The sequence below is a fragment of the Emys orbicularis genome, chromosome 3 (genome assembly GCF_028017835.1).
Source record: "Emys orbicularis isolate rEmyOrb1 chromosome 3, rEmyOrb1.hap1, whole genome shotgun sequence".
NCBI lineage: Eukaryota > Metazoa > Chordata > Testudines > Emydidae > Emys > Emys orbicularis.
The window spans coordinates 52415822-52430841 of record NC_088685.1 but is presented as its reverse complement, the minus strand read 5'-3'; the positions used below and the strand labels follow the sequence as shown (position 1 = coordinate 52430841).

The following is a 15020-nucleotide window of genomic DNA, read 5'->3' as shown; positions in this document are numbered from 1 at the left end:
AATTCACCTGAAATCGGATCCTCTCTTTCCTATTTACTTTAAAATATGGTAAACAATGCAATAGTCTTGAAGGAATATGCTATTGATAGGAGAGAATAAAATTTATCATTTGGAAAAACAGAGTCTATTAATGTTGTTTTCTTTTTCAGAAGAACTTCAGTTCACAGATTCTCAGCAGCTCTCAGAGCACTTGATCTGTTCAAAAACAGGCAAAGTTAATTAATGATTTCAATTTCAAAGCACCTTTGATTAACTGAAGCCAGTACATAGGGAGGCAAACTACTTTTCATTAATGATTCTTTTTATCGTTTCTATTATAAAATGCCTCTAATTGACAGCACATATTTTCAAAACAGCCTGTATTATTAGATTAGAAAACTGACGCTGTTCACATCTGGGTACATGAGCAAAAATAATTAAATTTAATAATAATGAATAAAAAAAACCTTACAGTAATTCATCATGCTACTACTGTAGCCTGAGCAGTGAAGTCTGAGTGGGTGCCAAATTAAAAAATGAATCCATAAAAATATGCCAATTACTATAACTGTAATAAAATTCCAATCCCTGTTCAAGTGAATGTGAACCATAATAATCATTCTGAATCTCAGTGGGGCCTTTGGAATTTGCATTTCAAAATTGCCCTCAAACATACAATAGACAAGAGTCGTGCTGTACATTAGCTTTAGAGATCATATACAGCACAACAAGCCAAGTAAAATAGAGGCCCCGACTGATTTAAAAAAAATCTACATGATGCTGCAACTTAGGCCTTGTTATGCAACTTCAGCTACATGAATAACATAGCTGAAGTCAACGTACTTAGATCTACTTATCGTGGGGTCCATACGACGCGATGTCAACGGGAAATGCTTTCCCGTTGACTCCCCTTGCGCCTCTCGTTCAGGTGGAGTACAGGCATCGACGGGAGAGCGATCAGCGGTCGACCCGCTAAATCGATTGCCGATGCATCGATCGCCGCATGTTGAACCCCCGGTAAGTGTAGACAAGTCCTTCATGTTCCTACATTTATTGTGCTGTTTCCTAAATTTAATCAATGGTCTCAATATACTTTGCAAATTTTTCCTGAAATCATTATTTGTATACTGAAAGCTTCTGAAGGCACATACATATGATTCTGATTATTTAAGCATACTGCATTCTTCTCAGTTTTGTATACAGTGTCATTTGTCAAGCTTAGGAAATAGGGTTAAGATTAAATAGAGAACTCTGTATGTTTAGAAGTTTTTAAAGTGTCCTCTTACATGTATTGTACTGCAAACTAACTTCCCTTTCAGCAGTTAAGAATCGATTGTTACTTGTTACAGCCAAGAAAAGTATTGTATAAATGTTGTTTAAGCAATGCAGATGCATTCATCAATGTGAGGATCGTCTTACCTTGTTCCATATGAAAGAGGATAAGCCTTGCAAGGGTGACTTTCATGATGGACTCTCCATGACCAGTTGCAGAGACAGCACCAACAAGGTTGTCAGCATAGCCACCTGAACCTGTTTACAAACAGCATGTAAATTATATGAACCAGTTTAATCTGCTTGGCAATTGCGGCACAAATGTTTGTAAACAAAGCAAATTTACTCTCAGCCATTGTCACAAGAAAAGCTTTGAAATACTTTACATTTATTATTTTGCACTGCACAGCCCATAAAATAAAATAGGAACCTACCATCTGAGGCCTACAAACCCTGAAGCAAGCAGACACTTTTGATGGCCAGATTTCCCACAGCCACTGTACTTCAATGTGACTCCTTACTTTGGTAAGGGCTACTCAGATGAGTTGGGGTTTGAAGGAGTGGGTCCTAAGAGCTGTTAACATTGCAGGAACATCCAAAACAAAATATAAATCTCTTTCAGGGCAACTAGTTCTTTAATGTAAGTGAATTATTCAAATGTGAATTTCACAGGACCCTTCTGACCTCCATTTATCTCTCCAACCCTCCCCCACCCCAACCATTTTGGCTGATACTTGACTCTATTCCTTGGGCACTGGTAAGTGAGATAATTTCTCTCACTAATTCCCCATCAGCGTGCACAGTTTGAAAAAGGATAGCAATTACATTTCATGCACATTTCATTCTCAGAACCTATCTGCAGAAGAACATTACAGAAGTAATTAATGTGCTTTGTTGTGGGAGGAGTCAAAGGAAAATGTTCCCCCAGCATCCAAATGTAGTCACAGCTCATTCCATTATTTGGGAGCTCATTGATAAACCTTTCCTACATGTCTGTAGCCAACCATGGACTGCACTGTCAGTGAATTTCAGAAGTGAATTTCACCCTACATGAATAGTGCTTCTCTTTTTCACCATCATGGACAGCAGAAGCCTTGACATCTTTCCTGAATCTGTTCCCTTTCCTCCCCATCCCCTTGCAAAAAAAATGTATCTCAGCATTCTACTGGCACACCAGTGAGGCAGTCTAGAAATAATTTATGTATTTTTCCCTAAAACAAAAGTTTTCTGCAAACATTTTGCTTCCCTCAGCAGTATGAAAATAGATAGTATGAATGTGTTTTCTGAATATATCATGTAAAGAGAAAAAAGACTTACATAGGCAACACTGCCACAAGACTCATAAAGTAAATGACTTTTATTGTATGAATGGAAGTCTAATCAATGGGACAAATTTATCAGCAGGCCTCACATATACACTCACAAAATTTGCAAGTGCATCCTTTTGCATTCACTAAGACCTGCATTTGTGTGTCTAACATATGCATATGCAAATGGAATTCAAGCTGAGCAGATATATGCAATGTATCTGGACGTATCTGGAAAATCTATGGGCACATATAGGGAGGCTGGTTGAAAATATGGACTTCAATATTCATTTAATAATTAAAACTATTAAAGAATTTTCATTTAAGGTAAAGGTAATATTAAATTGAAGAGCTTTTCCAACTTACAAGATATATATTTTTAAAAAGCTAAGTTTGTTTCCCCTTGCTTTAAGAAAATCATTATTATCTAGAAGTGAATATAAAAGTCCATTGTCAATGTGTTAATTACAGTATCAGAATAGCCCCTGGATATCAGACAGTTGCTGCTGATGGCCGTGAGATTTCTGGAATACAAATACAAGGCATATCAACTCATTTCATTACTCATTTATATGGAGCTATCTAGTGCTGCTAGCCACTGGAAGTGTTTATGATTTTTCATAATTTATGTAAATCCCCAACTATGATTTTTCCATGTGTTATAGATGCAAAATATTTCTTTTCTTTCAAGTAGTCAAAAGGAGTTCTATTTCCCAAGAAAATGTTATTTTAGCTGCTTGATGGCTTATATGGAATGACATGGTGATATCAGTCCAGTTCCTTGCAGACAGATATTCACATCAAAATGTCACCATAATAGACCATGTTTTTGCAAATGCTTTTGCACATTCTTAGTATTAGATATATAATTATTACTATTGAAGTCAATAGAACACATGTGAGTAAAGTCAGGCCATATGTAAGTGTTTGAAGGACCAGGGATGTAGTTAGTAACCTTGTTGCCAGTATCAATAGCAAGTCCAAAAACAGAATGAGCATGCAGACTGAGGTCTTATCTCTTACTGGGTGGCCCCTGAGACAGGGTGGAGAGACTTTGACAAGGAAGTCTGGAGAAACTTGCAGTGAAACTGCCTGTGCTGTATTTCATCTGCAGTTAAATAGAGCACACTGAGTCTCCAGGGCAGTCAAACTGGCACCTTTCTTAAGCAATATATTCACTCCATTCACTCGAAAATATTACAAAAGACTCAGAAGAACATGAATTCTGCACTCTTGGAAAGGATGGATTTTCTGTGATGAGCAGCTTTTTGTAATACCAGGTGCAATGCTAGTCAAGGGACCTGATGAGAAGATGATTGTGTGAGTGACTGTAAACTACAAAACGGTGATGCGCTCTTGACAAGAAAAATGTGAACAGTAATACATGTCAGAGAAAGCCCTCGAAGCCTATGACCAAAAGCTGCAGAGTCTCAGGAGATGTAGGTGAATTGACTGGGAAGGAAAAACTTGACTTTCTTAATCATGGCACCATTTTGACACTAGTTCAGAAAACAAAAGTATCTTAGTAAATGTCTCAATATGCAAAAAACAGGGACACTCCCAAACTGTAGGACTTTGGCAGAGAATGGACATAAAAGGGCTCATAAATGCTAGATACACAGGTCATAAGAGCATGATGAGAGCTGGACAGCTGAGCATCAATCATTATGCTGAAGACCAGAATCTAGGTCAAATCCCATTACCTATAGTGGGTAAGAACACAGTGAATGGCTTTGTAAAACCTTTACTTCGCTAGAATTTATGGATAAGCAGACAAAAATGTTCTGCTTTGTATAAGGAGCTTAGTTTAAGGCTACATCTATACTATGATCTAGGAGTGTGATTCCCCTGCTCCATACACATACGTGTGGTAGCTCTCATTGAGCTAGCATGAGTATAAATAGCAGTGTAGCTATGGTAGCACAGATTGGAGAAAATCCAGAGAAGAGCAACAAAAATGACGAAAGGTCTAAAAAACATGACCTACGAGGAAAGATTGAAAAAATTGGGTTTGTTTAGTCTGGAGAAGAGAAGACTGAGGGTGGTCGTGATAGTCTTCAAGTACACAAAAGGTTGTTATAAAGAGGAGGGTAATAAATTGTTCTGCTTAACCACTGAGGACAGCACAAGAAGTAATGGGCTTAAATTGCAGCAAGGAAGATTTATGTGAGACATTAGGAAAAACTAATCCTAACTGTAAGGATAGTTAAGCACTGGCATAAATTACCTCAAGAGGCTGTGGAATCTGTGTCATGGTCTAAGACAAACACCAGTCAAGGATGGTCTTGATAGTACTTAGTCCTGCCTCAATGCAGATGACTGGACTAGATGACCTACCGAGGTTCCTTCTAGTCCTACATTTCTATGATTCTATAGCAGCAACAGAGGCATAGCTTAGCTGTACTGAGTATGTACTCATCAGTGTCATGCATGTTTGCGTTTCGCATGGCGAAGGCATGCATCTGCTGCCACCACCGATGCTACCCTGGCTACACTGCTATTTATTTTCATGCTACCTCAGTGATAGCTACCATGACTATATGTTTGCATAGGCGCCGACTCCATGGGTGCTCCGGGGCTGGAGCACCCACAGAAAAAAAAATAGTGGTTGCTCAGTACCACCGGCAACCCTGCGGATAAGCACCTCCCTTTCCCCCACAGCACCTTCCACCCGCTGTCGGCCCCGCCGGTCAGCTCTTCCCCCTCCCTCCCAGCACCTCCTGCCCACTGCAATCAGCTGTTCAGTGGTGGGCAGGAGGTGCTGGGCATGGGTGCCAGGTTTATATAATTTTTGGTTGGGCCCAGAACGGAGCCATCCCATCCATAGGACGGACTGGGGCAATCACCCCGGGCCCCGGGCTTTGGGGGGGGCCCACACTTCAGGGGGACACAGGGTCCAGGGCAGCCTGAGGGGTTAGTGGGAGGCCTGGTGCAGGCAGCAGCATGTGACCCGGCCGCAGCCCACCCCTGCTTTGCCCCTTCCCAGCCCCATTCCACCCCTTCGCCCAAGCCCCCCAGGCCGCCCTGGACCCTGCATCCCCCTCAAGTGCGGGGCCCCCAAAAGCGCAGTAAGCCCAAACATCGGTGGAGCCGGGCCCACATTCCTAAATATTGGTGGAGCACGGGTACCACAGGCCCATATAACTCGCTGCCTATGGTGCTGGGGGGCAGGGGGAGGAACAGGGGCAGGAAGAGGCGGGGGAGGGGTGGAATGGGATGGGGAGGGTGGGGTGGGGTGGGGGCGGGAAGAGGCAGGGCAATGGCGGGAGTGGGAGTTGGGGGAAGGAGTGGAGTGGGGGCAGGGCCTGGGGTGTAACAGGGATCGAGCACCCTCTGGGAACTGAAGAAGTCAGTGCCAATGCGCTTCACCACCCTCCTAGTGAAATAGTTTTTTCAAATATACAGCCTAGACCTCCCCCACTGCAACTTGAGACCATTGCTCCTTGTTCTGTCATCTGCCACCACTGAGAACAACCTCAGTGTTGTTCCAAAGAGCTCCATCCTCTTTGGAACCCCCCGTCAGGTAGTTGAAGGCTGCTATCAAATCCCCCCTCACTCTTCTCTTCTGCAGACTAAATAAGCCCAGTTCCCTCAGCCTCTCCTCATGTGCCCCAGCCTCATAATCATTTTTGTTGCCCTCCACTGGACTCTCTCCAATTTGTCCACATCCCTTCTGTAGTGGGGGGCCCAAAACTGGATGCAATACTCCAGATGTGGCCTCACCAGTCCCGAATAGAGGGGAATAATCACTTCCTTCGATCTGCTGGCGATGCTCCTACTAATACAGCCCAATATGCCATTAGCCTTCTTGGCAACAAGGGCACACTGCTGACTCATGTCACTGAAATCCCCAGGTCCTTTTTTGCAGAACTGCTGCTTAGCCAGTCGGTCCCCAGCCTGTAGCAATGCCTGGGATTCTTCCATCCTAAGTTCAGGACTCTGTACTTGTCCTTGTTGAACCTCATCAGATTTTTTTTAGCCCAATCCTCCAATTTGTCTAGGTCACTCTGGATCCTATCACTACCCAGATGTCTCTTGTGTGGGTTGCTCTTGACTCCAAGGAGAGGTGGGGCCATAGCACAGAGGAAAGAGTCGTGAAGGAGGCAAGCTTATGCAGTATAGCTAGGGTCCTGTATTGCTTTAATCTAGCTCTGAAAATCATCCCTATACAGATGGTCAGCCCTAGGCCTGTGGGAGTTAATTGGATGCAGAGGCCTTTTGTTGGCCCTTTGCACAGAGGTAAATTTCACCCTCCATGTAGAATACAATTCCCTGTGCACAGATGGCATTTTAGGGATAAGTAGTTAATTAGAAAGCTGAAACTTTCTCCTGAATTCTTACTTGATGATCAAAAGTCTGATTTTATAAGGTTAAGGGTACATAATGGATATTAACTTATTCAAATAAACTACAAGAAAACTTAAGAAGCCCTGAATTTAAGTTTGACCAGAACACAAACAGGAAACATTTCTTCTCCTGTGAAACTGTCATTTAAAGTTTGCAGTGTTGTTGTAGCCATGTTGGTGCCAGGATATGAGAAAGACAAGGTGGGTGAGGAAATACCTTTTATCGGACCAACTTCTGTTCATCAGACAAGCTTTCAAGCTCCACAGAGCTCTTCTTCAGAACTCAAAAATGTATATCTTTCATCAACAGAAGTAGGTCCAATCAAAAATATTACGTCACCCACCTGGTCTCTCATCAATCATTAATACCTTAAAGTGGTCAGAGCCTTGGTTTTACATCACATTCAAAAGAACATCATGCTCCCTAATACTACATATAGATATTGTTCTATACCTCACTGAATCAGACCTAAGGGAACCACCAAAACCACTTAAAGCATCTGGATCAGGGATCGGCAACCTTTGGCATCCAGCCCATCAGGGAAAACCCCTAGTGGGCTGGGCTGGTTTATATACTGCAGCGTCCTCAGGTTCGGCTGATTGCAGCTCCCACTGGCTGCGGTTTGCTGTCTCAGGCCAATGGGGGCTGCGGGAAGCAGTGTGGGCTGAGGAATGTGCTGGCCGCCTTTCCTGCAGGTGAACTATGGCCAGTGGGTTGCCCATCCCTGATTCTGGATAGTTCCAAGTCTCCTTTGCAAATATCAGATCTAATCCTGTTTAGCTTATGAGATCTGACAAAATTACCAAGTTTCCATTTGTCATATGTGCCATTGTCAGCAGTGACATCTGTGATCAATGAGGGAGATACCTGTTTTACATTTATGAATATTATATGATCATTATTCTTTGATTGTTACTGTATTGCTGGCTATTATCTACCAAGGGTTTAAGTCCTGCAAGGACTAGCTGTACTTACGTTTAGAAAACGGTCTATGATTTCAGAAAAGTGCTATTGTCAATACTAGAGCTGAGCAAATAATTGAATTTTCTGTTTTGTGGCTGAACAGAAGAATCTGAAAAACCTGATTTCCCTTTTTTTTTGGGGGGGGGGGGAGGGTGTGTCTCAAAATGAAGTATTTACAGTTCAGTTTGAAAATGCTGAAATGAACCTTTATGACTTTTCCTAAAAAAATTCCGACAAAAGTATTTACTGAATTTGACTCAAATTTTTGAATAATTATGGTCATGCCAAAATCGCATCTTTTGTCAAATAAACTACTAAACTGAAAAATTTCACCTAGCTCTAGTCAGTACTCAGTAGACAATCCAGGTGTCATTACCTCTGAAGTTTCACCTCCACTCAACTCTGGCTGGTCATGCCAGGGGAGTGGGAAGATACCGATGGGACACTAAAACAGAGTCTGGTTCTGATAAAAGTAGCCTGATAGACAGAGAAGAGACTCTGGGAGAAACAGAGAGGGGTTGTGGAGAAACACAAGCTGATTCTCCGATTCTGAAGTGGTGTCTGAGCTAAGCTAAAGACTAATTAACCTAGGAAGGAAAGGTTAAGTTTAGGTACAACAGAATGTGTTTGGGTTTCTATTGTTTTAACAGTTTCTCTCTGCTTGTTAAATGTCTATGAACCACTAAGTCATTCTTGTTTTTGAAGAAGTGCTGATCTGATAAAAATACATGGGCCAGGCAAGATTTTCAGAGGAGCTCAGCTCCCACCCATCTAGACACCCAAATGAAGTGGTTAGATTTTCAAATATGCTCAGCAGCCAGTAGCTCCCCTTTTAAACAATGGGAGGTACCGCATGCTGAGCAGTTTTGTAAATATGACCATTTCATTTGGGTGTCTAGAGGACAGCTGAGCTCTTCTGAAAATGTGGGCATACAGGAACAAGTTTCATGGTCATATGGTTTGGGAGTGATCAGAGCCTATTAATGCTATGTTTAGAATTATAGAAACAAAAGTATATTTATTGTTTCCACATTAAATATATCATACATTAAATTGCTGGACTAAATTATTAATATCCACTTTGTCATCATTACCCCCTGCCAAATATATTTATATTCTCTCTTTCTTTCACACACACACACATTTTTTCATTACTGTTTTATTGTTAGTGTGGCATTTGTTTATATTTTTGCACTGCATCCTTTTAACATGAGTTCTTCTTAAGATGAATTTCACCCTAATGCAGGGGGCCAAAACTGTGACCCAGACACAAGTTAAAGGCCATGTTAAGGAAGGGCTCAAGTGATTCAGAGGGCCTTGTGTGGGTCCTCTGCACTAGGTGAAGTTCACCCATTTGGAACATATCCAGCCCCTAGCATCCTGCTCAAGTAGCTAGGCTTGGCACTTGGCAGATGTATGGGGTTCTGAGAAGAAATCCTACCTCAGGTTGTGGAGCCACGCAAGGCTCAACATCAAATAGGGGTGTCTGCCCAAATCTAGCCACTCCTCCTTTCTTCAGTGTAACTTCATGGCCATAAAAGAGTAGGCTAGATTTGACCAATATTTCAAGGAGTATTTACTACATAACTGTAGAACAGGGGAACATACGCAAATTTTCATTTATGAAAATTGCTTAATGTTTTCCTGGGCCCATCAGTGGTTATCCTAGGTATATATTTTGTTCTCTTATCATACGATGTGAACACTGCATAGTTATAAAATGTAGAAAACAACACAATAGGCATATCTGAAGATCTTGCGCTGTTTTAACTCTTTTCCTCCCAATAACTATCTTCCATTACTATCTCTGACTGTTTTGCTTTCTAAGTTAAATTTAGGGACAGGAGCTCATCATTTTTACTGGTGTGTTAAGTTGACACACTCACTGATAGTGTTATAGAATAATAAGAATAGCAAAACGATAGGTAAGTGGAACACACTCAAATCCTTTGCTAAATAATAATGCTATTTCTATAGGGCTCCTCTGATGGAGATTTACTTCTGCCTTACAGGCCAGATCAAAGGTCATTCTAGCCTGTGGAAAGCCTCTCAGTGACTTTGATGGTCTTTCAATTGGGGCTTCTGTGCAGAAGTTACAGCAATACTTCACTCTGCTGCTGGGAGACAGAGTTTTGAATGTCTCGTGCCTCATTTCTTCATAGTGACTCTTCTGCCGTTACAAACCAACAGGAGCCCTGTATTATGATTTCTACAGTTCTCTAGCCGAGTTTTGTGCTTTAAAAATAAAATTTTTTCTCCCTAAAATTTCTCAGCATTATTTGCAGTTTCCTTTGGGATGGAACTTTTGGTTTTGGCTATATTTTTTTTTCTTAAATTATGAGGCCCTTTCAGGCAGTTCTGCTTCATCTGACTTTTTTCCCAATTGCTGTACCTCTGGCCTTTCCTTCCCTTGGCCCAGCAAGCATCTTTTTTATTCTTTATCCCTTTGTGTGCCTTTTAAAGCTATTTCTGTACTTGTCTTGCAGTTGTATATTTTCAGCCAGTAAATGCTCTTTCAAGATATACCTTTGTGACTGGCAAAACAATTCCTTCCAAAGCAGTCCCCTGGAAATCAAATGTCAGCCTGATCATTTCTATAGTGGACATAAAAATCTTGACTGACATATGGCCCAGGAAAGAAAAACCTAGAAATCAAGCTTTTGAGACTATCAACTTTGAAATTTCATTCCAATTAGCCCAATTTGTCAAGAAATTCTGATAGATATTTGAATGCCTTAGGGTATGTCTACACTACGAGGGTAGTTCGATTTCTCTTAAATCGAAAATGTAGAATCGATATTGCAAAGTTGAACGTGTGTGTCCACACTAAGGACAGTAATTCGACTTTGTGAGTCCACACTAACGGGGAAAGCGTCGACATTGGAAGCGGTGCACTGTGGGCAGCTATCCCACAGTTCCCGCAGTCCCCGCTGCCCATTGGAATTCTGGGTCGAGCCGCCAATGCCTTCTGGGTAAAAAAAAAGGGTCGAGGGTGCTTTTGGGTAATTGTCGTCATCCGTCTGTCACTACCGCCCTCCCTCCCTCCCTGAAAGCGCCGGCGGGAAATCAGTTCGCGCACTTTTCCGGTCAGTGACAGCGCGGACGCCACAGCACTGCGAGCATGGATCCCGCTGCGACCATCGCTGCAGTTGTGGCCGTTGTCAACGCCTCGCAGGTTATCATCCACCTTTACCAGAGGCAGATGCAGATAAACCAGGCGAGGAGGCTATGGCACCGCGGTGAGGGCCTGAAGTCAGAGAGTAGCACAGGCCTGTCAGAAAGCACGGGACCCAGCGCCGAGGACATCACGGCGACAATGGGTCATGTGGATGTTGTGGAACGGCGATTCTGGGCACGGGAAACAAGCACGGACTGGTGGGACCGCATAGTGCTGCAGGTCTGGGATGAATCCCAGTGGCTGCGAAACTTTCGCATGCGGAAGGGGACTTTCATGGAACTTTGTGAGTTGCTGTCCCCTGCCCTGAAGCGCAATGACACCCGGATGCGAGCAGCCCTGACTGTCCAGAAGCGAGTGGCCATAGCCCTCTGGAAGCTTGCAACGCCGGACAGCTACCGGTCTGTCGCGAACCAGTTTGGCGTGGGCAAATCTACCGTGGGGGTTGTTGTGATGCAAGTAGCCAACGCAATAGTTAAGGTACTGCTCTCAAAGGTAGTGACCCTGGGAAACGTGGAGGTCATCATAGATGGCTTCGCCGCGATGGGATTCCAAAACTGCGGTGGGGCTATAGATGGAACTCACATCCCTATCCTGGTACCGGAGCACCAGGCCAGCCAGTACATTAACAGAAAGGGATACTTTTCAATGGTGCTGCAAGCACTGGTGGACCATCGGGGACGTTTTACAAACATCAGCGTCGGATGGCCGGGCAAGGTTCATGACGCTCGCGTCTTCAGGAACTCTGGTCTGTTTAGACGGCTGCAGGAAGGTATTTACTTCCCGGACCACAAAATAACTCTTCGGGATGTGGAGATGCCTACAGTGATCCTTGGGGACCCAGCGTACCCGCTAATGCCCTGGCTCATGAAGCCCTACACTGGCGCCCTGGACACTGAAAAAGAACTGTTCAACTACCGGCTGAGCAAGTGCAGAATGGTGGTGGAGTGTGCTTTTGGCCGTCTCAAGGGGAGATGGAGAAGCTTACTGACTCGCTGTGATCTCAGCGAAACCAATATCCCCATTGTTATAGCAGCTTGCTGTGTGCTCCACAATCTGTGTGAGAGCAAGGGGGAGACCTTTATGGCGGGGTGGGAGGTTGAGGCAAATAGCCTGTCATCTGATTACGCACAGCCAGACAGCCGGGCGATTAGAAGAGCCCAGCGGGACGCGCTGTGCATCCGGGAGGCTTTGAAAGCTTGGTTCCACAGTGAGCAGGGTAACCAGTGACTTTTAAGTTTCTGTACAGAGAAGCTGAACCTGCCCCCGTTTCTTTACCCAGTTAATGTTGACTATCCTCTCCAGTTACAGACCCCCTCCACCCCCTTCCAAAAAAATTAAATCAGTTTTATTTTGTTAATGAACACCGTTGTCTTTATTACTGTTTTCGCGGGAATGTTTGAAACCTGGGACGCAGACTGTGGTGGAGAGCGGGTGTAGTGTACTGATGCAAATGATCCTTCTAAACTCCAGGAATGACAGGATTCGCAGTGGCGGACTTGTTGTTTCAACGGAGCCTGCCAGCCCTCCTGAGTGGGACTGCGTGTATGTGGGGGCTATGTGACTTTATGGCAGGGGGAGGAGGGTTACAGATCCCCTGCTGCGTGGCTCTGTGATCCAGGACAAGGACCGCTGCATAAGATTTGTAACTGCCCTCCCCCACAACAAAGTCTCAGTGCAACCCCCACCCCCACCACGCACAGAACATGAAAACCACCTCCCAGACTGACCAGGGTAACTAGTCACTGCACTGTGTATGTGCCCTGCTGCTGGACCTGCCCCCGCCTCTGTACCCTGCTAAAGGTGACTGTCCTGTCCAATTACCAAGCCCCTTCCCCCCCTTCAGACAGACTCTCCCTCAAAAGAACATGACTGAAACAGTAATGAACAGAAGCATATTTTTTATTAACAACCACACATGAAACTGGGGGGTGAAACTTGGACGGGGGCTTGGGTGAGGCGGGCAGGAAAGGACTTTTCAAATTTTGGGGAATAACAGCCTTCTGGTGCTTGAGCAGTCTGCAGGGGTGGAGTGAGAGTTTTCACGGACTCTGCCGCCCCTCCTTCTTTGGACTTTGGGCGAGGGGGGTATGGGACTTGGTGGCGGGGGAGTGCGGTTAATGATAGACTGCAGCGGGGCTCTGTCCTCATGCCTCCGTTCCTGCAGAACATCAACAAGGCGCCGGAGCATGTCCGTTTGCTCCCTCAGAAGTCCAAGCAGCGTTTGAGTCGCCTGCTGGTCTTCCTGCCGCCACCTCTCCTCCCGTTCCATGTGTGTCCAGTGCATTTGGGACAAATTCTCCCTCCAATGGTTCTGCTGTGCTGCCTGGGCTCGGGAGCAGCCCATTAGTTCTGAGAACATGTCCTCTCGCGTCTTCTTCTTCCTCCGCCTAATGTGCGCTAGCCTCTGGGAGTGTGATGCCAGGCTGGGTTGGGAGACAGTCGCAGATGTGGCTGTGGGAATGAGAAAAAGGTAGTGAATTCCTCCGAAAGACAAATGTAGTTGTGAACAAAGAACATAGTCTTTCTCTGTGAACAAGACCATGCACCGCACCTATCACATGCGCACTCAGGACAAGGTCGAATTTTCGGACCTCGCCTTCAGTGCCTGGGGTTTTGCACTGCCGATCTGGGAAGCGTGGCAGGACACCCTAATCTTTGTAGCAGGCAAACATGGTAAGCCGTAGACTTGTGGCTGCTTAAAACTTTTGTAGTACCACTGGCCTCCTTTCACATTGAAAGCAATGCCAGTCTCTGCTGGCAGCAATCAGCCAAGCATGAACTCTGGCCCTGTCCCACCCCCTTGCGGATGTCCCAGGGAAAGATCCCTGTATGCTGCCCCTCTCCCGCCTCCACCGCGTGGCTGTAAACCAGCGGTTACAGTTCTGTAAAGGAACTTGCAAGCAGTCCCAATACTAACAGTCCCCTACCTAATTCAAAGCAGGTCATCATGAGCGACATAACTATCATGAGGATCTCGGACAGCGAGAAGGAAAGGATGCTTCGGGAAAGCCTGCAAAGACCAGGGCCCTATGCCGTCATGCTGTGCAAGGCAATGATCCCGGAGTACTTGCTTGTCTCCTGGCGCGGGAACGTCTCCTACTTCGGAGGACCCAGTAAGGCTGCTCTCCCCAGGAACCTGATGAACAGGCTTTCCCATTACCTGCAGGAGAGCTTCGTCGAGATGTCCGTGGAGGATTATTGCTCTATCCCCGGACATATAGACCGGATTTTCATATAGCTGCAGTGGCAGGGACTAAAGAGTGGAGTATCTTGGGCAGCAGAATCATGCACAACCGGACACTGTTAGATTTTTTTTAAATAGTTGGAACTGAATACTTAAGCGCCCAGGGTAAAGAAATCATGAAGCACACATTGTTCTTATTCTTAATATTCCAGTTTTGTTAAAAATAAATGTTTAGATGTTTAAAGCACTTACCGCTTGATCCTTCCCCTGAATCTGTGTCCGGGTTACATGCTGGGGAGGGTTGGTAGGGGATCTCTGTAAGGGTGATGAAGAGCTCCTGGCTGTCGGGGAAATCAGCTTGGTAAGCGCTGTCGACTGCGTCGTCCTCCTCATCTTCCCCGTCTGCTACCATGTCCGAGGAAGCGGCCGTGGACAATATCCCATCCTCAGAGTCCACGGTCAGTGGTGGGGTAGTGGTGGCGGCCGCACCTAGGATGGAATGCAGTGCCTCGTAGAAACGGGATGTGTGGGGCTGGGATCCGGATCGTCCATTTGCCTCTTTGGTCTTCTGGTAGCCTTGTCTCAGCTCCTTGATTTTCACGTGGCACTGCGTTGCATCCCGGCTGTATCCTCTCTCTGCCATGGCTTTAGAGATCTTCTCATAGATCTTTGCGTTCCGTCTTTTGGAGCGCAGCTCGGAAAGCACGGACTCATCGCCCCACACAGCGATGAGATCCAAGACTTCCCGATCAGTCCATGCTGGGGCCCTCTTTCTATTCTGGGATTGCAC

At 45.0% G+C, this 15020-nt stretch overlaps 1 protein-coding gene across 1 annotated transcript in view; it reads right to left on the bottom strand.

Annotated features, from left to right (window-relative positions):
• LOC135876641 (isoaspartyl peptidase/L-asparaginase-like) overlaps positions 1-15020 on the bottom strand; it is a 218198-nt gene that overhangs the window by 21152 nt on the left and 182026 nt on the right. Inside the window, exon 5 of the mRNA XM_065401920.1 lies at positions 1399-1509. Within this exon, the coding sequence (XP_065257992.1) occupies positions 1399-1509 (111 nt within the window). The remainder of the gene's footprint in view (positions 1-1398; positions 1510-15020) is intronic.